This window comes from Plasmodium vivax, chromosome 7 (genome assembly GCF_000002415.2).
Source record: "Plasmodium vivax chromosome 7, whole genome shotgun sequence".
Taxonomy (NCBI): Eukaryota; Apicomplexa; class Aconoidasida; order Haemosporida; family Plasmodiidae; genus Plasmodium; species Plasmodium vivax.
This window is the reverse complement of record NC_009912.1, coordinates 876,346-900,356: the sequence shown is the minus strand read 5'-3', so window position 1 is coordinate 900,356 and position 24,011 is coordinate 876,346. Positions and strand designations below refer to the sequence as shown.

General features: G+C 49.0%; 8 protein-coding genes across 8 annotated transcripts, besides 10 other annotated features; 3 read left to right on the top strand and 5 right to left on the bottom strand.

Annotated features, from left to right (window-relative positions):
- Window positions 1–120: 120 nt before the first annotated feature.
- PVX_099590 (hypothetical protein, conserved) lies at window positions 121–1,350 on the bottom strand (the record flags this gene model as incomplete). The annotated part of the gene is made up of 1 exon (XM_001614718.1): window positions 121–1,350. The coding sequence occupies one exon, from the start codon at window positions 1,348–1,350 to the stop codon at window positions 121–123; it is 1,230 nt and encodes a 409-aa protein (XP_001614768.1).
- Window positions 1,351–2,470: 1,120 nt separating this feature from the next.
- PVX_099585 (hypothetical protein, conserved) lies at window positions 2,471–3,468 on the bottom strand (the record flags this gene model as incomplete). The annotated part of the gene is made up of 2 exons (XM_001614717.1): window positions 2,471–2,748; window positions 2,913–3,468. 2 exons carry the CDS (start codon window positions 3,466–3,468, stop codon window positions 2,471–2,473), a joined length of 834 nt encoding a protein of 277 aa, XP_001614767.1.
- A 1,579-nt stretch (window positions 3,469–5,047) lies between these two features.
- Window positions 5,048–5,067: a microsatellite.
- An 880-nt stretch (window positions 5,068–5,947) lies between these two features.
- Window positions 5,948–5,981: a microsatellite.
- A 323-nt stretch (window positions 5,982–6,304) lies between these two features.
- Window positions 6,305–10,554, bottom strand: PVX_099580 (hypothetical protein, conserved; the record flags this gene model as incomplete). Its single annotated transcript, XM_001614716.1, has 1 exon — window positions 6,305–10,554. The coding sequence occupies exon 1, from the start codon at window positions 9,998–10,000 to the stop codon at window positions 6,305–6,307; it is 3,696 nt and encodes a 1,231-aa protein (XP_001614766.1). The 5' UTR covers window positions 10,001–10,554.
- Window positions 6,897–6,930: a microsatellite.
- Window positions 7,005–7,041: a microsatellite.
- Window positions 9,728–9,762: a microsatellite.
- Window positions 9,910–9,936: a microsatellite.
- Window positions 10,119–10,217: a microsatellite.
- Window positions 10,555–10,796: 242 nt separating the features above from the next.
- Window positions 10,797–10,827: a microsatellite.
- A 1,152-nt stretch (window positions 10,828–11,979) lies between these two features.
- Window positions 11,980–14,331, bottom strand: PVX_099575 (MAC/Perforin domain containing protein; the record flags this gene model as incomplete). Its single annotated transcript, XM_001614715.1, has 1 exon — window positions 11,980–14,331. The coding sequence occupies one exon, from the start codon at window positions 14,329–14,331 to the stop codon at window positions 11,980–11,982; it is 2,352 nt and encodes a 783-aa protein (XP_001614765.1).
- An 874-nt stretch (window positions 14,332–15,205) lies between these two features.
- On the bottom strand, window positions 15,206–17,446 carry PVX_099570 (NADPH-cytochrome p450 reductase, putative; the record flags this gene model as incomplete). Its single annotated transcript, XM_001614714.1, has 1 exon — window positions 15,206–17,446. One exon carries the CDS (start codon window positions 17,444–17,446, stop codon window positions 15,206–15,208), a length of 2,241 nt encoding a protein of 746 aa, XP_001614764.1.
- A 1,393-nt stretch (window positions 17,447–18,839) lies between these two features.
- PVX_099565 (hypothetical protein, conserved) lies at window positions 18,840–19,490 on the top strand (the record flags this gene model as incomplete). Its single annotated transcript, XM_001614713.1, has 1 exon — window positions 18,840–19,490. The coding sequence occupies one exon, from the start codon at window positions 18,840–18,842 to the stop codon at window positions 19,488–19,490; it is 651 nt and encodes a 216-aa protein (XP_001614763.1).
- Window positions 19,491–19,986: 496 nt separating this feature from the next.
- On the top strand, window positions 19,987–21,344 carry PVX_099560 (DNA-directed RNA polymerase II, putative; the record flags this gene model as incomplete). Its single annotated transcript, XM_001614712.1, has 1 exon — window positions 19,987–21,344. The coding sequence occupies exon 1, from the start codon at window positions 20,343–20,345 to the stop codon at window positions 21,342–21,344; it is 1,002 nt and encodes a 333-aa protein (XP_001614762.1). The 5' UTR covers window positions 19,987–20,342.
- Window positions 20,855–20,884: a microsatellite.
- A 722-nt stretch (window positions 21,345–22,066) lies between the features above and the next one.
- Window positions 22,067–22,106: a microsatellite.
- Window positions 22,107–22,283: 177 nt separating this feature from the next.
- Window positions 22,284–23,696, top strand: PVX_099555 (3-oxoacyl-(acyl-carrier protein) reductase, putative; the record flags this gene model as incomplete). The annotated part of the gene is made up of 5 exons (XM_001614711.1): window positions 22,284–22,373; window positions 22,475–22,663; window positions 22,813–23,295; window positions 23,428–23,478; window positions 23,607–23,696. The coding sequence occupies 5 exons, from the start codon at window positions 22,284–22,286 to the stop codon at window positions 23,694–23,696; spliced, it is 903 nt and encodes a 300-aa protein (XP_001614761.1).
- Between the last annotated feature and the right edge of the window lie 315 nt (window positions 23,697–24,011).

Genomic DNA, 24,011 nt, shown 5'->3' with positions numbered 1-24,011 from the left:
ATTTTGCTGCGCTGGGAGGGTGACCCCCCGATGGGGACGCCGCCACTTCCAGTGGTCACTTCATAGCGTCACTTCCAACCGTCTCTTCTTATCACCACTACGGGGGGTCTCCCCGCTCGCTCACCGCAAGAGGAAGGACGGCCCGCAAAATTCACCGTCGGGTAACACCCCCCCGAGGGGGTCCAACAGACGCGTCGACCGCAGATTCTTCGTCTCCTCGCTGCTGCAAAAGGAACGGAAGAGGTCCCTCCAAATGGTTGCATCCACCGAGTGCACCTCGTCAAAGATGTGGTCGCCCGGTGCGATTGGAGAGTCCCCATGGATACCCAAGTCGATCCGATGAAAGTGCCAAAAGGGGCCTTCACTTTGATCATTTTTTTGGTTAATTAGCCGTCGTATGTTAGAGACAAATTTGCCGATGAACCCCTTTGGAGTGCGTCCATCACCCGGTAGGCACTCCTCCAGGGAGGTTAAGAAGTCCCTGTGGTTCCTTCCGTTTCTGTATAGGGGTTGCTTACACGGGTTGGTAATTACTCTTTCCATTTCGTCGTAGTCGCATGACCACAGGAGGGACGTGTGATGGGCAAAATAATTTTTAGAAAAGGCTTGTGCATTCCCTCCAACTTTCTTCATCGTGATTGCGTCATGTACGTGGTCGTGATGGAGATGCACATAGTCATTTTGGTGGTGGATAAAGCGGTTGGGAATTTCTTCTCTTTTTTCTTCTTCCTCCACCCCAGATGTGGCGTTAAAAACGGGGTGATAAAACGAGTTGAAGACCCACTCCGCCACGTTGGACGAATACAACTGTCTTTCCTCTTCAAAATGAAAAGGAAGAATTAAGCTGAACATCAGACAGTTGTTCCTAATGAAAACTGTGCCCCCTCCTGTGTACCTCCTAATCAGCGCGATTTTATTTTTACCAATGTAGTCGACGTCCCTTATAAAATTGGCTACTTTTCCGCTGATGCCTAGAACGATGCACTTGTTTTCTGGGGGGGTGAATTTTTCATCTTCGTCTTCTTCGTCTTCTTTTTCTTCGTCTTCTTTTTCTTCTTCGTCTTCTCCTTTTTCTTCTCCTTTTTCTTCTCCTTTTTCTTCTTCTTCTCCTCCTCCCTCCTTCGCGCCGGAATATGTATCATTGATGAGGACAAACCCGACGTTGTTCTCCCCCTGGCTGAGGGGGGTACTCATTCGGTAGAGGCACTCCTCCAGCAGCAGCTGCTCGTACACATGCAGCTTGGTCAGGTTTAGAAGGTAAAGCACCTTTTTCCCTCCACCCTGCGGAGCCAGCGGCCGGAACAACTCACTAACCGCCCTAGCGGCGAAGATGCGCGAGAGGCGACTCATGCTGGCCGTGGAGCAGCGCTGCTAATCACGCACATGAGGTGTCACCCGGGGGTTGATCCGTTGCCCCCCTCATATCTGTGCACGGAAAAAAAAAAACTTCAAATAAGCTGCTGCTCGGAGGATGGAGGTACCAAACACTGGGAACATACATAACTGATCGATCGACTAACAAATTGACTGTCTCTGCTTTGCCGCCTTTTCAAGTGGTGCCCCCCCACCACGTTTTGTTCTTTCCACGTTTTGTTCTTTCCACGTTTTGCTCTTTCCACGTTTTGCTCTTTCCACGTGGGATTCTTCTTTATGGCTCGCCCAGCTGTGCGATGCCCTCCGATCGGGTCAAAAAATGTCGATTTTTTTTTTTTTTTTTTTTTTTTAAATGGCACTATTGTACACCCCCGGTTGACGCTGCCAACATGGGGAAGGTGCCGCTTAGCAGAGCAGTCCCTTCATCATCCTTTCCAAAAAAAAAACGAAGCGAAAAGAAACAAAATCACACGCATGAACTTGCATACGCCCAGCGGGGCGCAACTGCACACTGGCCTTCACCCAGATAGGGTACCTCTTCCCCTACGTTTTGTTACCACCCAGGGGGGGCCCCTTCCACCAATGATCAAAAGGTTAAATTGCCATTCCGGCGCAAAGGTGAAACCCCAAATGGTGCAACCCCTACTGGAGAGGGAGAGCTACACATGAGCGGAACAACACAATTGTATTGTCTACACCCCTCCGTTCATGCCACTTTAAAAAAAAAAGAACAAAATAACGCATCACGCCAGTTAAGTTTGAAGCCTTTTTTACGTTTTCTCAAAATTATTTAAATGATGTGCAAATGGAGAGACGCGTAGGGCAACTTCTTCCCACCTTCCTTCGTCAAAAATGGGAAAACGTTGTGCGCCCCACGCGGATGTCCATTTGCATGCAGCTTATCGCACATGTGAAAGACCCCCTCAAGGTTTACAAAAAAAAAAAAAAAAAAAAAAAGAGGAAAAAAAAAAAAGGCAACTTCTATCATTTGGGGTGGCCGTCAAATTACATAAACAGGGGAAGCAAATGAGAGTAGCGTCGGGGTATAAATTAAAGAAGAGTTGCGAGCAAAAACTAGATTGGAGGAGGGGGGGGGCTAATTGTACTTCTGCGCCTGGACGGCCATCCTCAACTTGTCCTCGGCGGTCAGGACCTTCCGCAAAATCAGCTCTCGAATCTTGCCATCGTAAATCATGAAGTGTTTCCACCCCTTGCCTATGTCAATTTGCAATTCGTTCACTATGCAGTGCTCGGTTAGGAAGGCATTCGTTTTTCGCACTTTGCTCTCTGCATACTGCCTCACATTGTCGCTCAGGATTATGTGGCGGTAGACGTACTTGTCGTCTCGGTAGAGGGCCGAGTAGCACACGGGGCCTTCAAGGGCGCAAAAAAAAGGGGAGCAAAATGTTATCACATGGGTGCAATATGTGTGAGAGAGCGTACATGTGTGTGCATGCGCTTGGGGAGAGACGAACAGGCGAGGTGTCTTCCGCCCTACGCAATGACGCCGCAAACCGAGGTGCATTCTCGGGGCCTACCCCTGGAGGTAATCTTGTAGGTGTAATTTTCACTGGAGGACCTCAAAAATTCGAGGTTGAGATTTTCGTCCATGCTATCCTGGACGGATCTAAATTTGGGCGTTTCTGATTTGGCTAGCTCCTCCAAGATGGCGTAGTAGTCATCGTGCCCGCTGTTGTTCGCGGCACTCTTGGGGCTGCTTCCGGCGGGGTTGTTTGCGGCACTCTTGGGGCTGCTGCCGGCGGGGTTGTTTGCGGCACTCTTGGGGCTGCTGCCGGCGGGGTTGTTTGCGGCACTCTTGGGGCTGCTGCCGGCGGGGTTGTCCGCGCCCTCGTCGGTGCTGCGGTTGGTGGTGCGATCGGTGGTGGCGTTAGCGCGGCTACTTATACTGCTGCTCACGTCGTTACTCACACCGCTACCCACGCCGCTGCCCACAGCGCCGCTCTTGCGGCTCCCCTTACTAATGCCCTTCCCGCTGCTCCTGCGGACCCCCTTGCTCGCACTCTTCGCGCCGTTCTTCTCGTTGCTTTTCTCTCTGCTTGACCGGTTTAGGGGCGTCCCGCCTGGCCTATTCATGTTATTGCCTTATTTGTGTTCGACTTCTTCTCACCAGTTTTACGTTTTTCCTACGTCGCATCTTATGAAGGGAAACGAGTAGCTACGACGGATAGCAGGGGAGCCGCTTCACAAAAAAAAAAAAAAAAAGAAGTTTTTTTTTCTTTCCGGAGGTGTACCTACTCCTCTTCTGTTCAGCTAGACGCCTCTCTCTCTATGGAAGCGAAAATTGAGGAAAAGGCTGACACATTGGGGATGAGAAAAAAAAGAAAAAAAAAAGAAGCAGTGGTCATTCTGTCATGCCCTCAAATATGATAGCTACAATTCTTAACTTTAATAAAATGCACTTGAAAAAAAAAAAAAAAAAAAAAAGGGTACATATGTATGGACAAAAATTTTGTTTAAAAGCGCGAAGGCCGTGTCTTTTTCGTGGTCGATGGTGGATGTTCACTGCTAGGAAATCGCTCACTGCTCGGCAAACGTTCACCGTTAGACACGTGCCTGCTGCTCCTCAAACGGAGGCTCCTTCAAACCGGGGACTGGGCCCAGCTCAACGCAGCAACAAAAAAAAATACAAACTCAAATGAGACACAAAAAAAGGAGGCTGTGAGATTTGGGCGCGTCTGTACAAATGTGCTCCCTCACTGTAGTGCTCGAGCACCTTCCAAATAATTTCAACGAAAAAAAAAAAATTCGTAATTCGCAAAATGGCTAGCTAGCTAGCGAGGGGTTAATATGCGCCCATCCGTTTGTCTACACGTGTGTGTACGGGGGAGGCACACCCTTACTGATGGACACTTCACGGAGAACACTTCAGGGTGAACTCTTCACGGCGGACGCTAGCCAGGGCCCAACTGGGTGCTCGGGCAAAGCAAACTAAAAGACGGTAGTCAATCGAAGCGCCGCTCAAACTCAGGCTATTCTTGCACAAAACAGTTTTTGCACAACAAATGGGTACATGCCCCCCACAAGTAGCTTCACACAAATGAATTGGCTGTTTCGTTTTTTTAATTCGTCACAGCTCGACTGGGTTAGCGGACCGGGGGGGGCCAAACAAACGGCAAACAAATCGGCAAACAAAGCGGTAAACAAATATGCAAACAAAGCGAAAAACGGAGGACAAACAAATCGCAAAAAAGCGACAAAAAAACGAAAAACGGAGGGCAAACGAAGCGAAAAACAAATCGGCAAACAAATTGTAAAACTGAGGGCAACTGAAAAGCGCGCGGGCGAGGGCCCCTCTCACTCGCTTGTTCCTGGGCGAGCACTTCAAATGACGCCAGCAAGTGGCACAGTCACTCGGCTTTGCAATTGTTCCTTGACGAATGGGAGCAAAGCCGGGCAACACAAAACACACACAACACATGCAACACATACAATACGTACAACACGCCGGGTGATCAACACTGGCGCACACGGGGACAAACAAATCGGAAAGGCAACTAAGCCATTGTTTCCTCTGGGGGGAAAAAAAAATACGCAATAAGGACAAATACCAACTCTGGAAAAGGAACAAATCAAGCAAAATTAACGAAGCAAAGAGGATGAAGCAAAACGAATGGAGCAAAATAAGCAAAGCAAAACGAAGCAAAGCTCAGCGCGTAGCACGAGTGCACTAACATTCCTGGTGGGAATACTTGACGAAAAAAAAAAAAAAAAAAAAATTCTCCCCCGTGTGACAACGCTCTGATGTGTGGTGTGTAGCACAAGGCTATCTGTGTACCTCACTGCTCGCCTGGGCAACGCTTGCCCTCGAGGGGAAATTAACCCTCCCTGGGGGAACAAACTCAACTCCCCAAGCTTGTGCACGATGCGTATGCCAAATTGGGATGACAATGCTTCGCGATTATTTTAAAGTTGTACGCAGCTCGAGCGAAACGCAGAACGGAGCTTTTTTTCCCCCTCCTCCATTTTGCTTCTCCTTCGTTGTGCCTTCATCAAAATGGAAATACATCCAAAGGGGGGATAAAAAAAAAAAAAAAAAAAAAATGGTGAAACAATTTAGCTAGTCGTTCTGTCACATTTGCCCAACATTTTCGAAATCTTTTTTCTGTGCAATGAGGGCCACACGGAAATGCAATTCATTCCTCCGAGGGGGTCACTAAGCATATGTGCGCGCGTGGCAGTGCAAAACAGTTGCTTAGCCAATATGAGACAAATAAACTCGTCGCTAGCCCAAAGGGGGGTTGCTCAGTTTTTACTGTTTTTACTGTTTTTACTGTTTTGACTGTTTTGCTCTTCACCGGGGAGCTTTTCTTTAGGGAGGTGCCCCATGGCAGGCACGGCAAATGCAACACATACGACGAACCGATTGGATGGGTCAATTGAATGAACGTAAGTTAAACACCTTTGGACCCTCCCACAGGGCGCACACTGCGCCGCACCGTAGGAAGAGTCAGCTGAGGAAATCGAAACTTTACACAAATTCGATCGTGCTGCTAATTTATCCCGTTGAATTGCTGCCCGGCAAAACTTTGGCATGCTCTCCGGTGGGATATGCCCCCCAAAAAAAAGAGGGAGTGGAAAAGAACACTGAGGGGTGTACATCAAAGAGCCGTTTTTTTTTTTTTCTTTTTTCCCATCGTTTATGTGGTCCAAAATGGATTTACTCTCCGGTTAAGAAAAACAAAAAAAAAAAAAAAAAATAATCAGCATAGTGCGTTGCGCTACTCACGTGGGAACTCCCCCGTGCCGTGGCGCCACCGCACACGCAGCAGAGACAAAGCAAAGGAGACAAAACAGGAAGGGACAAAACAAGGTAAAATAAAATGAAACAAAACAAAACATAACAAAACACACGATGACTTTTCACTTGACGGGACGCAAACGGATGGGGGCCGGGCAGGGCGGACGCCCTCTACAGAGATCTGAGCGAACTGGTGAGGAACTTTATTTTCGCGTCCAGCACATCGCGACTTATCGAGTCGCTCAAAAGTTTAAACTCCTCGTGCATAATATTTCGGGCGACCATCTTCCATTTCTTTTGGGCTTCCTTTCTCCTTTCAAGAAAATCCAAAAAACTCTTGGTGCTCGTCATCTCCTTAACTAAATGGAGTAGCTCAGGAACACGAAAGGATTTGCCTGCCTTCAAATTCAGCACGTCGATAGGTTCATTTATTTCGTATGAATTGTTCATATTTTTTATAATCTCATTTATGTAATTTGGTATGGTCCCCCATTCGGGTACATTCACCCAGGTGGGGGTTGTTGTTGCCACTTTCACTTTTGCACCTGCTCGGTTCCCTTCTTCCTTTTCTGTGATGAGGGTATCGTCACCATCGTTTTTTCCATCCGCACGATGGTTTTCTTCCCCCTTTGCCTTTATACCACTGTGTGCATCTGCACAATGCTGGGGAGTGCGCCTCTCATGATTCTCTCCGTGCGAATGCGCCTTATCCTTTTCCCCCTCAATTTGATTAACTCCCCCGTGGTCGCTAATCCTGGGAGGGGGGATCATTTCCTGGGTTTGACCATCACCATGTGCGTTGTGAGGCGCGCCAAACGTGCTTCCGCGGCTGCTTCCGCGGCTTCTACCTCGGCTGCTTCCCCTGCTGCTACCGCGAATCCTTTCATTGTGGTCCACCTGATGACCACCTATGAATTTGCTTCCGTCTTCACCCCTTCTGGCCCCCCCCGGGAACTCCCCCTCACGGCCGCTCTCCCTTTCCACAAGAGCGTCACGCACTGGAGAAGCCGAACGGGAGAGACGCCTATTCGCTTCTCCCTCCACACTGGGAACCTGTTTGCGCCTCTCAATCGTGGAGTCATTTTTGGTACCGGAATTTTTACCACTCATGTAGCCACTTCGCCCGAACGAGTCAGGCGATTCCGATCGATCACTGTGTGAGCCTCTTCTTTTTTCGAGGGGAACATCACAATATTTATTGCCCACAGGGGAAGTGGCGGGATTTTTTTCCTGCCTGTATTCACTCTGCTTGTAGTTAGCAATACGAGTGGGGGGTGCATACTTATTATGACTATACGCGTTTCCGTCCGAGGAGCAGACACTCACGCTCCTTTTCTTCGTGGGGGGCAACTTCCCCATGCGCAGCTGGTCGCCACACAGAACGAACTTCCGCAGGTGGCAGTTCCTAAAATTGATGCGAGTGTGGTTTCCGTTGCGATGATCTCCTTCTACCTCCACTCCCCCATTTGCGGCCTCTCCTCCCGCCTCTCCCCCAGAATGGTCGCTCGCCCAGTTGGTAAAATCCGCATCGGACAGTAACTCGATCTCCACGCTGCCACCCACTTGAACATACTCGGCGACTTCCTTTCTTTTCATCCTTCCGAAGTTTAACTCGTTCACGGAAAGGTCACTCCCAACGTCGCCATTCTTCTCGCAGCTTCCATTCCTACGGGGGTGCTCATTACGTCTGTTTGCATGCCAGTCTCTTTCGAACCGATGGGGGAGACGCTGATCAGGGCGCGGCTTGAATGCCTCCTTCTCTTCATCATCGGAATCTCCCTTATATGTGTTCAACCGCTTATTAGGGTTCCTTCCCCTTGCATGGTATGCTTCCCCAGGTGGGTAGTAGTGCCTCCCTTGGTCAGCTTGCTCATATGTGGCAGCCTCATCGTCCATTTCGCTACGATCCCGTTTTCTACTCGAGTGATGGTTCTGGTGAAGGTCATTCCTTCCACTTCGCTGCCCCTTCTCTCGGCCATAATTATGGTAATTCGTTTTTTGTTCCTCCCCCTCGGTGGCGGATTCGTTCCCTTCATCTCTGTGGGGGTTTAAGGGCCTTTCTCTCCACTCCCTACTTTGAGGATACTCTTTTGTTCTTCTCTGCAAATTGGGGTCTTCCCTATAGTCACTGAGCTTTGCGCTTCCTCCCCGAGATGGTCCCTCCCCGCGGTGATTCCCTTTCGGAGGCAGGTCCTTCTCATACTCTCCCTCCCCGCGATAATAATACCCTCCGTCTTTATGCCAGTCCTGCCTCTCCTTCCCGCTTTGGTATTTCTTCCTATATATGTTTGGCGAATCCTCCTCAGCAGGAAGGCGGTAATGCCTTTTTCGCCTGCTGTAGGGGTGCCTCTCCGCGCTCCTGCTTCTTCTACTAGCGCTTCTACTAATAGCGCTTCTTCTGCTGGCACTCCTTCTACTGGCACTCCTTCTACTGGCACTCCTTCTACTGGCACTCCTTCTACTAGCGCTTCTTCCCCTCTGGCGGATTTTATTCCTTTCAGTTTTGCTCGACGCTGCCTCCCGTCTGTACTCGCTCGAGCTTTCGTCCTCCCTACGCACTGACTCATCGGACAGGTGTGCTCCATGCGGTCTTCCTCTCCCCCCAACCATGTAATCATGTGGAGTGCGTTCCCCCCGTTTGGCTTCCTGCGTGGGATACTTCTGCTCATAGGGAGACGCGTCGTCGTAGCTTCTTCTGTGTCTCTTCCTCCCTGCGTGGTGATGGTAATCCTTCTTTACAACAGGGGAGTGGCCTCTACTAGATCCATCACTCCTTTCATTGTCTCTCTCTGTGATTGCTGTTTTACGGTGCCTACCATTGTCGCTGCTCTCACCTGAGCTTCTGCAACTCCCGTCCGAGCTGACATCACGGCGGGTGCCTGCTCTCCTCCTTGGCAGCTCTCCCTTTTTGAGGTGAGTAGAGCTGGTGAAGCGCGGCTCTTCGGACTCACTTCTCCTGCGTCTGCTGTGTTTGTCCCGTTTATCGCGTCTGTCCCGTTTGTCCCGTTTGCCATGTTTATAACTTCCATCACTTCTACCACTTCTATCACTACGGTGACTGGCCTCCCGCTGGCACCTCCCCCTTCCCTCCTTGGCATGCCTCCCACCCTGAAAACTCCTTTCCGATGTGCCCACACTGGACTGGGAGATGCTGCTTCTCCTCGTGGGAGACACCCTCCTCCGCCTTCCATCCGGATGGCACATAAAGGAGGAACTCCCTCTTTTACTTTTTAATTTATAAATTTTGCTACCCTTATTTTTGGGGCTATGCTCATCGGCCGTGGATTCATCCTCCTGTGCGGCACTTCCCTTTTTGAGGCTTGCGCTGCTCGGAATGCTGTTACTGAGAAGGTTACGTTTCCCCCCGGGGGAGGTGGTATCTGTATAGGAGGGGTAGGGTACCACCTTACGCATATGATATGTTCTTTTCTCACTCGCGTGGTGGTGATCCCCTCTTTCGTTTTGCCATTTGTTTCCTTCCCTTTGATGACCACCCCCATCGTGGCTGTCTTGGTCATCAGCATCACTGACAGGGTTGTTCGCTCCACCACTGGGGGATAACGCATGGGATGATAATTCATTAACAGCTTTTGCCTTTTTTTTGCTTTTCGCTAGCTGGTCTGCCTCCCCCCTCTCCACTGCATCGTCGTCAGTACTACGAGAAGTTCTGCTCGGTCTTCTGTTCCCTCTGTGAGGAACTCCTCTTCCGTCTTCTTTTTCCCCTTCACTGTAATCCTCCCCCTCGTGGTACTTCATATACGTCCTTTTATTTGTACTACCCTTTTCGCTTGCCACTTGGCCAACCTCCTCCAGGGCCCCACTACTAAGATGGTGCTTCTCCCCGTTTCGCTTATCATGAAGATCCATGTTGGTGATCGCCTACTTTGGGGAGAAACATGATGTGGCCTATGGAGAGGAGGATGATTCGTCCGCGCCCTTCGCCGCCTGCCTCCTTTTGGTTCCCTCGTATGGTCGCTTCGGGTATCTTTTCCTTCTGTTCGGAATTTATTCCATATCAGGTTGAACGCGCATACGGGGTACTTGCAGCTACATCCGCCTGCCGGCAAAAAAGCTTCTTCTCATCAACTGTTGCAAGTTGGAGGATGTAAGTTGCGCATTTATAATTGCGTATTTGTTTTGCGTTTATTTTCTATTTTTTTGTATTTTTTTTCTGTATATTTTTTTGCATATATTTTTGCATATTTTTTTGTATTTTTTTTTTCTTTTTTATGCATACAAATTTGCCTCTCGCTGCCAGCTATACAGCTTCGTTTGTCAGGCGAGCAGCCCCAAGTGCCTGTTGCCAAAGCCGCCAATCAGCGGAGCGGCGAAAACGAGAAAAAGTTTGATACCTCGCGGGAACCGCTTTCCTGGCGCAGCGGCTCTCTACCTTAATAATTTTTTCCGCGGTGCCTTTCAACGGAAAAAAAGCAGTCCCAAAGGGGGAAAAAAAAATACAAAATAAATGATAAATAAGTAAACGAATGGACGGATCGGCGGGTCGACGGATGGATGGATGAAAAAATAACCAACCGAGCGAGGGAAGCTATTTTTTCCATCAATTTTGCGCAGGCGCACGTCGCTAGGGGGGAAAAGCGGGGCTGCCGCAGCTCGGGGAGCCTCGAAATGCGCTTAACTCCGCGCATCCGGATGGTCATCGTATCTTGCCGCATCGCATCATATCGCTATAAATAACACGCAATTGTGGTGCCTTTTTGCGACGCTTTTTTTCTTGCCATTTGGGGTACCCCTTTTTTTTTTTTTGCTGTTTACCTGACTTGTTCAGGCAAAAATAAAAAAAAAAAAATTTTTTTCGCCCCACTACTCAAATAATACTGCCAGGCAAAAAATGAAAAGACGCATAGGACATAGGATAACGCAAGTGCCACTTTATCTAACCACCATTTAATTAGCATGTTTAATTTTATTGTGCGCTCCTTCCCATTGTTATATGTTATCATCCCCAAGGGCTATCATTTTTTTTAAACATGGAGGAAGGGGGCAGAAGTTCCGATCGAACAATTAGCTCTGCTTAGCATGTTTTTGCCTCTCCCATTTTGGCGCAATTTTTTCCAAATGATTGCAAAAAAGAAGAGGGAAAAAATAAGGGCACGGGATATGCTCAAATGAGCCCTTTTTTTTATGTAGAAATACGAATGGCAGAGTTGTCCCATCCAGCCAGCCGCTTTGGAAAGACTCCCAGATGAGCTGTCCACGATGCTTTCAGCGCTATCACCAGCACTGCAAATAAAACCAATCGTGGCGTCGCTTGTCACGTTCGGACATGTGCCGCATTCATAAGCATGCGTTACGTCGGCCCATTCCACGCGTGCGTTTGCCCCTCCCAATAAGGACAGATTAGGGGAAGTTACCGCCACAAAAATGGTGCAGCCCAGCGGCAAAATGCATAACAGTCGGGTATTCAAATGGGCCAGAATAAACGGAACGATGTTTTGAGACATCCTTTAGTTTGTTTAACCGTACGGGGGAGGGAATTCACCCACATCGGCATTCTTTCCCCAACTTCATACATTTTCATAACTCCGTTTAAACGCTTAAAGGGTGGAAGAACCCCACGTGCGCGGTATGCCCACATGGGTGAAGCGACAAAAAAAAAAAAAAAAAAAACTCTGGGGGGGTTAAAGCGCACGTCGGAGTGAACAAATGAGGGACACCACCTCTGCAATGGCTCGACGAACGGCGCAGAGAGGGGTGCCGCATTAGCATAGGCCAATAGTACACCCCGCTACTGTACCCACCACGACTCATGCACGAACGAGCAAAACGTCGGGAAGAAGGACCCACGATCGGTCCGCCGCCAACCCACCGCTGACCCGCCGCTCCACCTAATACACCGACACCGAGTAGTAGTTAAACCCCTTCATGTGCTTCTTATCCGAGCAGACGTGGAAGTCCTTGGGGCAGACGTCGTTCACCGTGAAGCACGATCCCTTGCGCTTGTTCAGGGGCGTCCGCGTAAACTCAAAAATGAGGTTGAACAGCACCTGTTCGGGGCATATGTCTATAGGCTTCTTCTTCTTGCCGGACACGTTTTCCTGCACCATTTTGCGGACGTTTATGGAGAACTTGGAATTTTGGGACTCCTCGTGGCCGCACACCACCCACAGGCCGACAGCCGACTGGTCCGTTGGCCCTTGCATGGAGCAAGATGGCTTCCCATATTTGCACGGGTATATGGCAATCGATATAGGGTCATTCGAATTTAGCACACTTATTCCAAAGCCAAATAAAATGACTTGGTTCTTCTCGGAGCACTCCAGGGTTAGTAAGCCACTGCCTGACTTTACCTTCTGCTCCAGGAAAGGAATCATTTCATCATGGCACATGGCGAAGAGGTAGTTGTATGCACTGTCGCTCATCTTGGAGTAGCACTTATCGGCATCCTCATCACATGTGTTTATGTAGAAATCTTTCAGCACAGTTAAATCGTTAGGCACTGAAAGGGAGAAGCCTAGAATGAAATTTTTCTTCTCTTCACATTCGAGGACTACCAACCCAGTTCCACTTCCATACACCTTGGTGGATTTCATCAGCTGGTCCTTCACATTGTACCGCTTCATCTCATCATTTGTAATCTGCCCCAGGTTCAACGGGACATTCACAGAGATGTAAAACTGCAGTGCTTCCTCGTATACCTTTGTTAACCTGATGGGTAGAATTCTAGACAAAGGCTCGTACTCCCCCTTTATGGGCATCGGATTGTCTTTTATACTCTTTGCCCATTTTTCAAAATTCTTGGGATCATTCGGATCATATATGGTGGTCCCCCCTATAATGACGGTTTCCTTTTCTGTGCTCGAGTTAGTACTCTGTTCATCGCTTGCCTCATTCGAGTTAGTGCTTGCCGAGGCCTTAGCTTTGAATAGGCCAATCCCAGCGGACCCACTCACAGATACAGATAGCCCACTTTCATTCATCGCTTTGTATTCATTTTTGGATATCTTCACTTGCTGTGTTATTTTTCCCCCCAAATGGATGAGGGTCGAAACGTGGGTTCCGAAATTTTTAAAAAAGTACATCCAGGACTCCACGCTGTGCCCGCACTTTTCCGTTTTTCGATTATCTCGGAACTCTTCCTCGGTGCAGTAAGTCCCGTCATACTGCAACGAATTGAAGTAGGACGGTAGTAACGAAATTGCCCTTACGAACTGATCGCTCAGCTTCCACTGCGAGTACTGAGATAAAGACGCCATGTACTTAAAACAGTAGCTTTTCAACATGAACAGCCGAAATTTCTTCTTCGCTATCGTATTAGACACACTCGTGTACCCCGTAGAGGCGGAAAAAGAACCGAAGAACCCGTAGGAAGCCCCTATAGACGCATCGACGGAGAGCTCCTTTGTATACTCACTCATTGTACTTATTTCGCTTGCATTTTCTGACCTATTACACGAAATTTCATTTCGCACGTAGGACCCATTTGGGTTTATATTCACATAACTGTCCGGATAATCCACATCTGATTTGGGGTACGTCAATTTTATGATAGAATCTCGGTACCCAGGATCTACCTTCAAGAAGGGATCACCAATTGGGTTTCCAAAAATGAAATCGTAACCCACCCCTAGGTACTCTGTTCCCTGTATGACCACTGTAGACATACCATCTTCTCTCTCTTCTTTGTACTTATTGTATAGATCCTTTTCCTCGTCCACTCCGTCGTACACAAGCACTGTATGGTGTTGATCGTTGTAGACATTTTCTTCACTCTCCATGCTGTCCTCCTTCTTCACTGTGTTGATCTCCCCAATTCCTTTCATCAGATGCACGAAGTTTCTCACCCCGCTGTTGCGGCACCCCTGAGGGGTGCTCTCACAATCGTCCGCATCAGATGTGGAGGCATTTCCACCGTTTCGCACCTCATGGAAGTTGATGCTACGAACCCGGTGTGTGCTTTTCCCATCGGTGGGCACTCTCTCCAGAGGGATTTTTCTCCCTCCGTTTAATCCCCCACTATGTAGTGCCCGCTCTTGCTGCAAAAAATGAAGAATGTCACTGTTTTTTTTTGACATCTCTCTGTTTTGGCCCGCTTCCCCCTCCTTCACACCTGAGGCGCAAACGTGGGGTCTCGCTCTCGGGCGCTTCCTACATACGCTGTGGGTTAAGAAGTCGTAAAGCACGTTCGCCACTACCGCTGAGTATATGGCCAACATGAATGCTCCCCTTTGAACGGCCATTTTTTACTGGGGGTGAAGCGCTTATGTGGACGAAAGAAAATGTGTGTAGCGTCAGCAAGGCGGCAACTGGTGCTTCGCCTTTGCGCATTTCGAGTGGGCGATGTCTTAAGGGAGTCACCTCGCTCGAGCAAAAAAGAGATATACACGTGTACACTAAAAGGTGTGCAAAAATCGGAGCGATTACGAACTCTCAAAGGAACAACCTCAGCGTGACAGAGTTAGACCGATGCGCACAAACTAATCTGCATGTATCTATCAGTCCGCTTTACCTTGCAAAATTGGGGAGAACAAAATAAACTTCAATTCAACCGCTGGGGAGACGTCCAAATTGGTGGTTCTTTGGGGGGAAAGACAAATGTGCAGAATTGCTCTTAAATGTGTGTGCAAAAGGGGGAAACATTATATCAGTGAGCTAGCCAAAGGGGCAATGTGGCTGGGGGAAAAAAAAAATAATACAAAATAGCGACATATTTAGCTACACAAATGGGCAATGTGGATGGGAAAAAAAAATAATAATACAAAATAGCGAAAGACTTAGCTAGCCAAAAGGGCAATATGGCTAGGAAAAAAAAAAAAAAAAGAGCAATTCTACCTGACCTAGTTAGCCAAATGGACAGGCAACTTGGGAAAAAAAAAAAAAAAAAATCCACCTGATGTAGCTAGCCAAAATGAAGAATACAAAAAAAAAAAAAAAAAAAAAAAAGCGGCAACACCCAACTGTGCTACCCCAAATAGACACTGGCCAACAGAAAAGGGACTCACTGCTAGTCCCACTAGAAAGGCACCTGTCCCTCACTAAAAAGGGAACCCCATTTCCCCGCGTATAACGCGCATAACGCGCAAAACGAGATAGACATATCCCGGCGTGCTCGCTTCACCACATTTCTTCCACATAGCGGCCCTCCTTCTTCAACTTTTTGGTAAATTTCTTATTGTTTTGTTTGTAATGCATGGGCAAGCTGTTAATCGTTTTGTTCACATCCCTGCTCATGTTGCTGTTGCCACAAACGTAGACGTAGGCCCCCTTTTGAATCAAACTCCAGACAAGGTCCTTCCTCTCCAGAATTAAATCCTGCACATAAACCTTTTCATGTTGATCTCTTGAGAAAGCGAGAAACACTTGATCGATATGCTTCCCTTGCTCAGCATCCGCAATTTCCCTTTCGTAGAGGAAGTCTATTTCTCTCTTTCTGCATCCGAAGAAGAGGATTCGCTTGGCCCTCTTGGCTATTCCATTCTGCACACACATTTGGTCGAAATGCTTAAATTCCGTTATGAACGCTTTGAAGGGGGCAATTCCCGTCCCAGTGGCGATCATGATAATGTTGGTCGACTCCAAATAGGGGGGAAAACAAAATTTGGAAGATTTCAAATTAAATTTTACGCTATCATTTGGGGATAATTCCTCCGTTAGGTAGAAGGAGGATGCACCTTTAAACCATCGCCTGCTGCAAAGTTCTCGTAACTTCTGCTCACTTATGGGGGGAAGCATATCGTTACTTTTAAACCCTTTCAGAGCCTTTCTAAGAGAATGAATAGGGTACTGTTTCTTCTTAACGGTTAAAGAGATGGTGTCTTCCGCTTCCTTAGGGGATGAAGAAATGGTGTAACTTTTGGGAACATTCCTCGGAATTAGTTGCAAAAATGGGGTTAACTCGAACTCAGCTTTAGCCATGAATATGTCTACAAATTCGATGAAGGTCATATCTGCCTCTTTGCAAATGTTGAAAAAGGTACTTCTCTGCTTATTGGAAAGGATATGATTAAACATTTTGCGTTCCTCCACATCTTTAATGAAGCACTTGAACTTCTTCAAGATGTTCACCCTCGGTATGGTCGTCAAGTCGCAGTAGTATGCCAGGGCGTCTTCCACGCTGCATGGCGTGGGGAAGGGGACACACACAGGGGGGGGGTCCTGCGGACGACTGCTTGGTAAGGCATTCAAATTGGAACTACTCTGGGGAGATCCTGTGGGGGGCTTCTCCATTACGTTCCTAGGCACAAAGGTGAATCTCTTTTTCCCGTCTGTATCGTCTAAGCCTAACCGCTTCAACCACCAGGAGGTGACTCGCCTCGGGTTTTTCGCTAACACAACAAACGTGTCAGCTGCTTTGAAGGAGACCTTCTCCACGGCGATGACTATACGATTGACCTTATCATCGTCAGCACTGTCGTTCACATTTTTCAGGAGGTTCTCATTCGATATGACCCTTCCCCTGTGGTGGTTGAAGAAGAACTTGCCCGTTATGTCCGTCGTTTGGTGGGGCAAAATCGTTGGCTCGTTTTCACCGGGGGGGGCCCCTCCCACCGCTCCGTCAGCGGCCTCTCCCTTAGCGGCCTCCCCGTTAGCGGCCCCTCCCACCGCTACTACTTCTTCCCCGTACTGAATGCCCAGATTTACCTCCGGAAGGGCCGTCCAGTCCACCAACTCGACCGCATTTTCCGCGACAATGTGCACCGGAATGATGTCCTCCTTCAAATGGAGCAGTTTGACCAGTTCCTTAAAAAATTTCTTTTTCCAAATTTCAAAGTCCTGATATATATTGTCATCATCATCCCCAAATACATTTTCGCTAATCTGTCTTGCCTTAAATTTGGCTAGATAATTGGCTAGCTTTTTCGCAACTTTGTTAAAGTGCTTATACTGTTTGCTTCCTAATCCCATGATGGAATATAAGGTGTTCCTAAAATACCCATTGTCATCGCTCAGACTTTTGAGCCACTTAAAAAAGGCACATGCATTGTCTGTAGGCTCTCCATCTCCATAAGTCGCCACGATGAATATCCGCACCCCAAATTTTGATATCTCTTCCTTTTTGAAATATTCCAAATCGATTACCTCTGCTTTTATTTTGAAAATGTCCCTTAGATTTGTGCTCAGTTCTTTGGAAAACTGCTCCGCCGTTCCTCCTTGGCTGCCAAAGTATATCTTCACGTTGTCCCTAATTTGGTCGTTTTCCTCAATGGATCTTTCACTCTTCAAGCCGAGGATTCTTCTTAAAATGTTTGTCACTTTTCCCAAGAGGGGGGAGTGCCTGCCCTTCCAGGCGAGGAACACCGCGCAGGCGCAGAAGAGCGACCCCTGCAGGAGGAGCCTGCTCGCCCGCGGGTTCATGTTGCCTCGAAATGGGGGAGCGGTGTGGCAGCGGTGTGGTAGCGGTGTGGAAGCGGGATGGAAGCGGTGTGGAAGCGGGATGGAAGCGGTGTGGAAGCGGGATGGAAGCGGTGTGGAAGCGGTATGGAAGCGGGATGGAAGCGATCTATAACCGTTCTACAACCGTTCGATCGCCGCTATGACAACGGTTCTGCGGGGGTCCCCCCCAGTGCGCCCCCTCTATCGCTGTGGCGGTGGCTGGCACGGTCTCCCTCCTGGTCGGCCCCCAAATGCCGCCACCCCTCCTTAAGCGGCTGCCTGACATGGTGATTCCCTCACGAAGAAGAGCACATTAAACGGGTTAACACTGTGGTGTTCCTTTAAAAGGATAAGTGCCCTTTACCGCCCCTGCACTACTGCACGACCACCCCTTCGCACAGCGTAAAAGGCTTCAATCCTGTCTTGAGAGTTCAGCGTATGGAGCATGCCAAACGGGGCAGAGCCACCGATAAGCATACCGATTGGAAGCATCCCCCTCAGGGTCACTACTCTCACCAGATGAACCGGCAGCTGGATGGAAGAGCATATGTAAAGCGATACCAGCGTGACCACGCGGAGTGGAAAATTTAAACCGCTTCTCAGAGAGGCCTTCCAATTGAGGGAGTCAACTGAAGGTTCTTCGGGGAGATACGCAACGGGCGACAGAGTTCAAAATTGGCGCTCTGGAAAGCAGCACAGGAACGCGGCATATGCGGGGGGAGAAGCAACTCCCTCCCCTGGCACTGTGCAGGCAAAGGGGAGTTAAAAAAGGGCACCTCTCGACCCATCTCGGCTCCGCTTAACAGTAGTCAACGCCGCATAACCCCATGGTGCGGAAAATTCCCCGAGTGGCCCTTTCTTCCAATTTGGGGCTGTTCCGCAAAGGCAGAAAGTTCACCTCACACGTCCCTATTAAAGCACCCGTTTGGCCATTTTATATTTTATTTTACCCTATTTTACCTTATTTTTCTGTATGTTTTTTTTTTTTTTTTTTTTTTTTCTGTTCATCAATTTTGATTGCCGAATGGAGTAACCCCTCTGTGTGAATGCGCCAACCGGTTGAACAGGAACACGAGTCAATTTTTCGTTATGTGGTGAACGAAGGGGGTGCTATTGGGGGGGGATGCAAGTTTGTGCCGCGTGGGTTAGATGGCCTTTCGGCGAGTCACCGCGCCACCGCTGCGACGATAGCGACGATAGCGACGATCGTGATAAGGCCAGATAGCGTGTGAATCGGCGTGTAAAGCGGCCTGCGCAAGCGTTCCGTCTCCGCTCCCGTCGACCCTTCCGCCGCCGCTCCTCCCCCGACTCCACTTCCAGCCCCACCATGGAGGTCCGCTGCTGCGGGAGGCTGCGCGACGTGCGGTACCGACACATGGCGAGCCGCCTGCGGGTCTCCGAGAGCCTCGAGCGAGACGAGCAAATGGAAGCAAAGCTGAGCACGAGCATGAACATAAAAAGTTTAGCTCACGTGTTGACAGACATACAGAAGCTAAAACGGACAGAAGAAATGAAGCGATACAGCACATTCGACAGAAGAATTTCATTTTTAAAAAGAAACAGCAAAATCAAAAGAGCCAATTACAAATCTGGAAGAAAAATTTTAGAAACAAGACTCTCAGCAGTCGACTGCGAATTGGTAAAAATTCCAGGAGATGGCAACTGTCTCTTTCGATCAATTTCTTGCAATTTATTTAACCAGCAAAAATATCATATGTATGTACGGAGGAAGTGTGTGGAGCACATGCTGCATTTCCAGGAGGAGTTTTCCATTTATTTTGAGGAGGGCACTTTTCACGAGTATGCAAAAAAGATGTCTCAGAATGGCTACTGGGGGGATGAGCTCTGCATCAAGGCCACGGCAGATGCCTTCGACTGCGTTATTTATATTATCACGTCCACTGAGGATAACTGGCATTTGAAATATGAGTCCAAGCATCGAACGGAGGGGGAGCACAAGAAGTGCGTTTTTCTCGCCTACACCAGCCCCACGCACTACGACTCATTTAGGCTCACTCGGTCGTGATGCCTGCCCCCTTGGGCAGCGGTGGGGGGCGCTGTTACCTCTGTTCCCCCTCGCTATCTTTTTTTCCGTTCAAATATGCGCACAAGTGGGTGCATTGGGGGTTCCCCTGTTTGGGTGCTACATTTACATGCCGATTGACCCAACCTTTTTCTTGCGCGGCGCGGAGAGGCTCCCCATTTTGGCGAGCATACTGCCCTCTCGTTGCTGCGAGGTTTGCGTTCCATTCACTGGCCCTCATTTTTGCAAGCCATTTTGCAGGTCATTTTACAGGCCATTTTTATTGCATATTTTCCGCCCATTTTTGCCGCTTTTTTTTTGCCCATTTTGCCGCTTTTTTTTTGCCCATTTTGCCGCCCATTTTTGTGACACCCCCGTGGGCGGCGCGACAACTCCCCCAAGTGCGCTGCGCGCAGTACGCGGTCGGGCGGTGCAACTGTCGTTTTCCAGAAAGGTTCGCCGCGCGAAAAAAAAGTGGCGCTTTCCCCATCGTGTGATCGCTCAAAACGGGGAGCACAGTCACCTCGCAATTTTGCTGACAAACCGGGGGACTTCCTCCAAGTGGAGTCAACACGGGGACCCCCAAGGTCATTATTGTAGTGTCACATCGTTCCCATTGTTATTTGAATTGGGTTGGCTTGGTTTGACTTCGTTTGGTTTGTTTTTATTTTTTTATTTTTTTTTATTTTTGTTATTTTCCAAACCCAGGCTCTGCGAAGGCGTTGGAGAAAGCGCCGCAAGAAGAAGCGGCCACACGAAAGAGGCCACGCTTGTAGCAGGAAATAACTGGGCGGTCGGCGGCGCATAAGGCTCCACTGCCGCTTCGCGGCCACTTCCCCGCCGCTCAACCTCACGATGAACGCGCACGCGAAGGACGCCGCGAAGCGGCACGAAGTGGAAATTACCAAGCTGACGAAGGACGAAATGACGTTCGTGCTGCACAACAGCAACACGGGCATGGCGAACGCGCTAAGAAGAATCATGCTGTCGGAAATCCCAACACTAGCCATCGACGTGGTGAATGTATACGAAAACACGAGTCCATTCCACGACGAATTCCTAGCACACAGATTAGGGTTAATACCTATCGACAGCACAAATGTTAAAAATTTCGAATTTAGGGAAAAATGCAAATGCAAAGAGACCTGCTCGAAGTGCACCATTCAGTATTTGATCCAAGTGAAATGCAACAATGTTAGCAAAATTGAAATAACTCATCATGATATTGAGTCTGTGGAACATGAGCCGAACGTTCCCATGCCTGTCCCCTTGGAGGATAGAAACAACCAGATGGCGGAGAGCAATGCCATTCCAATTGTTACTTTATCTAAAAATCAAACGTTGCATATGAAGCTAATAGCCACGAAAGGAATAGGAAAAATGCATGCCAAGTGGATTCCTGCAAATGTGTCCTACAGAATTGACCACAAGGTTGCCATCAAACATCACCTAATCAATTCCCTATCCAGGGAACATAAGCTTTTGCTAGCCAACAGCTTAAATAAAAATTGCTACGTTTTGAAAAATGCAGAGGCTCATGATAGGGAGGTGTCCCTAAGGCTAAATGAAAATATGAGCGTCGTCATGGCAGAGAGCTGTATTGAATTTCTAAACGAATTGGGATACAAAGACGTGGTTAAAATTATTTACGATGAGACGAAGTTTCATTTTAAGGTCGAGTCTGTTGGGTCCATGCCGCCCGAGCAGGTTGTCGAAATGGCCATTGAAATTTTGGAGAACAAGTTGAAGACGCTGGAGCCCCAAATCAAGGCCTCCTACTACTCCATCGACGAGGTCGCCAAGCAGCTCAAGGAGCAGGGCGTCTCCCTCTACGGAATTCAGCTCGACCTCGAGTGATCGAGGAAGCGGCGGAAGTGGAAGCGGTGAGCAGCAGTGCGATAGCAGTGCGTGTGTCTGTGGCCATGCCACGGTTCGAGGTGCGGCGTACGCTTCTGCTCACGCTTCTGTTCACGCTTCGATCCACGTTGCCGCTCTCCTTCCTCCCATTTACCCTTTTTTTTCGTTCCTCCGTCGCGCCCCCGCGTGCGCCATTTTATGCTCCCAAAAAAAAAAAACCTTTAACCCCCCCGCATGTCCATTCGCACCCGCGAAAGGAAGTCGTTCGAGAAACAAAGTCGCTTGCGAAAGTGCCTAATGGAAAGACTGCCCCCTCCAGGGGCGTCCACCGAAAAGGCGGTGCGCATAATGTGCTCCCAATTTTATTAACACCCTTCTGCCAAACGGGCGAGAAAAAATCACAAACATGTTGCACCCTTCACTTAATCGTTTGTAGAGACGCACATTTTCGCTATTCTCCGCGTACGCAAGTATGCTTCCCTTCTTCTTTTCGAAAGTGCAAGGAAAAAATGGCTTGGCTGTTTTTGCCACAATTTGGAAAAAAAAATATGAACAAAAAAAAAAAAAAAAAAAAAAAAAAAAACTTGCGGGAGCGTGGCGCCCCATCGGGTCACCCTCCCAACAGGTATTCCAAACGAAGCATAGCGAAGAAGAGATAATTGCGTAGAACCCTCGAACTTAGCAGTGTGGGTGCACGACGCTCCATGTCGAGCAGCAAAAGGAATGCGAGAAAAGGCACGCCGTTCCGCGTGTGCACACAGTCATACTGTGGAAAACCACATCGTGGTGGGCGAGGCGAACGAGAATTGTTCTTCCCAAAGGGACAAAAAAAAATAAAATAAAAAATCTTAATAAAAATTGCAAATGATAATGTGATCCAGGTCACACACGTTCCTCTCACGTATGCTCCTTTTTTTTTTTTTTTTTTTGCGTGCTAAGATGATAGCCCTACACTGCTGCTTCCTGTGCTCCCTCCTCGTGAGCCTACTGAGGGGCTACAAACTGATGCATGCGCGAGGCGGTGCGCAGGTAACCGGGGGGTCACCTCCACATCGTCACACCTGCACGTTGTTACTTCTTCACGTTGCAACTTCTCCACTTCTCATCCGTTTCGCTTGCCCCCTCCGCAGATGGCCCCCGAACGGGGCGCACCCAGCAATGTGGTGCTGCACGCGGCACCCGACCAGAGGCGAAACTACTACCACTGCGGAGACGGCCGCGTGGCACTCGTCACGGGCGCGGGGAGAGGAATTGGCAGGAGCATCGCCAAGACGCTGGCCGGCTCGGTGTCCACCGTGCTGTGCGTCAGTCGAACGCAGGTTCGTTAGGAGCGGTATGCCAATTGGACGAACTGGATGGAGTTCCCCCTTTGGCCTCTTAACCTGCGAACAACTGCGCCATTCGCGGCTTCGTCCTACCCAGTGATGAGTCTATTTTTTCTCTTTTCTATCTTTCCCCCCCCGCTCAGAAATCCTGCGATAGCGTGGTGGACGAACTCAAATCGATGGGGTGCCAGTCCTCCGGGTACGCCGTGGACCTAGCAGACAAGGACCAAGCAACAGAATTGATCAACAGCCTATTGGCAGAAAACAAAACCATAGACATCCTTGTGAACAACGCGGGAGTTACCAGGGATAATATTTCTCTTCGGATGAGCAGCGACGAGTGGGAGGATGTCTTGAGGACGAATTTAAGTTCCCTCTTTTATGTAACTCAGCCGATTGCTAAACGGATGGTGAGCAATCGTTACGGCCGCATCATTAACATGTCTAGCATAGTTGGCCTTACAGGAAACGCCGGTCAAATTAACTACGCGTCTTCCAAGGCAGGGGTCATTGGGTTCACGAAAAGCCTATCAAAAGAGCTGGCCTCCAGGAACGTAACCGTCAATGCTGTTGCCCCGGGGTTTATTGCTAGCGATATGACGGATAAGCTGAACGACCAGATAAAGGTAACTTGGCGGGAAGGGGGCGGATAAGCTCACAGCAGTGACGCCCTCTCCGTTTGCGCCATCGTCGCATCCCGTTTCACCCCCTTTGCCGCGTCGCTTCACCCTTTTGCCGCTTCTTCGCTCCCCCTTCAGAAGGACATCATCTCGCACATCCCCGCCGGGCGCATGGGGACGCCGGAAGAGGTGAGTCCGTCACACGGAGGGCCCTCCCCCCCTCACATACACATATCCATATTATACATTACATGTCTAGACGCGTATATGCCCACCAATTTATTACTCCTCCCCCCCCTTTGCTACTACCCCTGCAGGTGGCCAATTTGGTGGCCTTTCTCGCCTCCGAGATTGCCGCTTACATTAGCGGAAAGGTGTTCGTAATTGATGGCGGCCTATCCACGTGACCTTCCTCCTCTGGACTTCTGCACAAAATGTGCCATCGCTAGGATGTCCCCCCAGGAGGAGTCCCCTCAGCAGGAGTCCCTTCAAGAGGGGGGGTCCCTACCCACCCAAGTTGTCAACAGGCAGCGGTTCACACGTCCATCGCCGAGCGAAGGCCGCGGCGCTGTGTGAGCACAGCCATTTTGTGAATAGATCCACTTTGCTCTCTTAACCCAGGTGTACCTTCCTTCCTTCCTTCCTTTCCTCTTTTTTTTTTTTTCACATTTAAGGGGAAACCGTATCGACCGGGTGAGGATAAACTTGCAATTCACATTTCC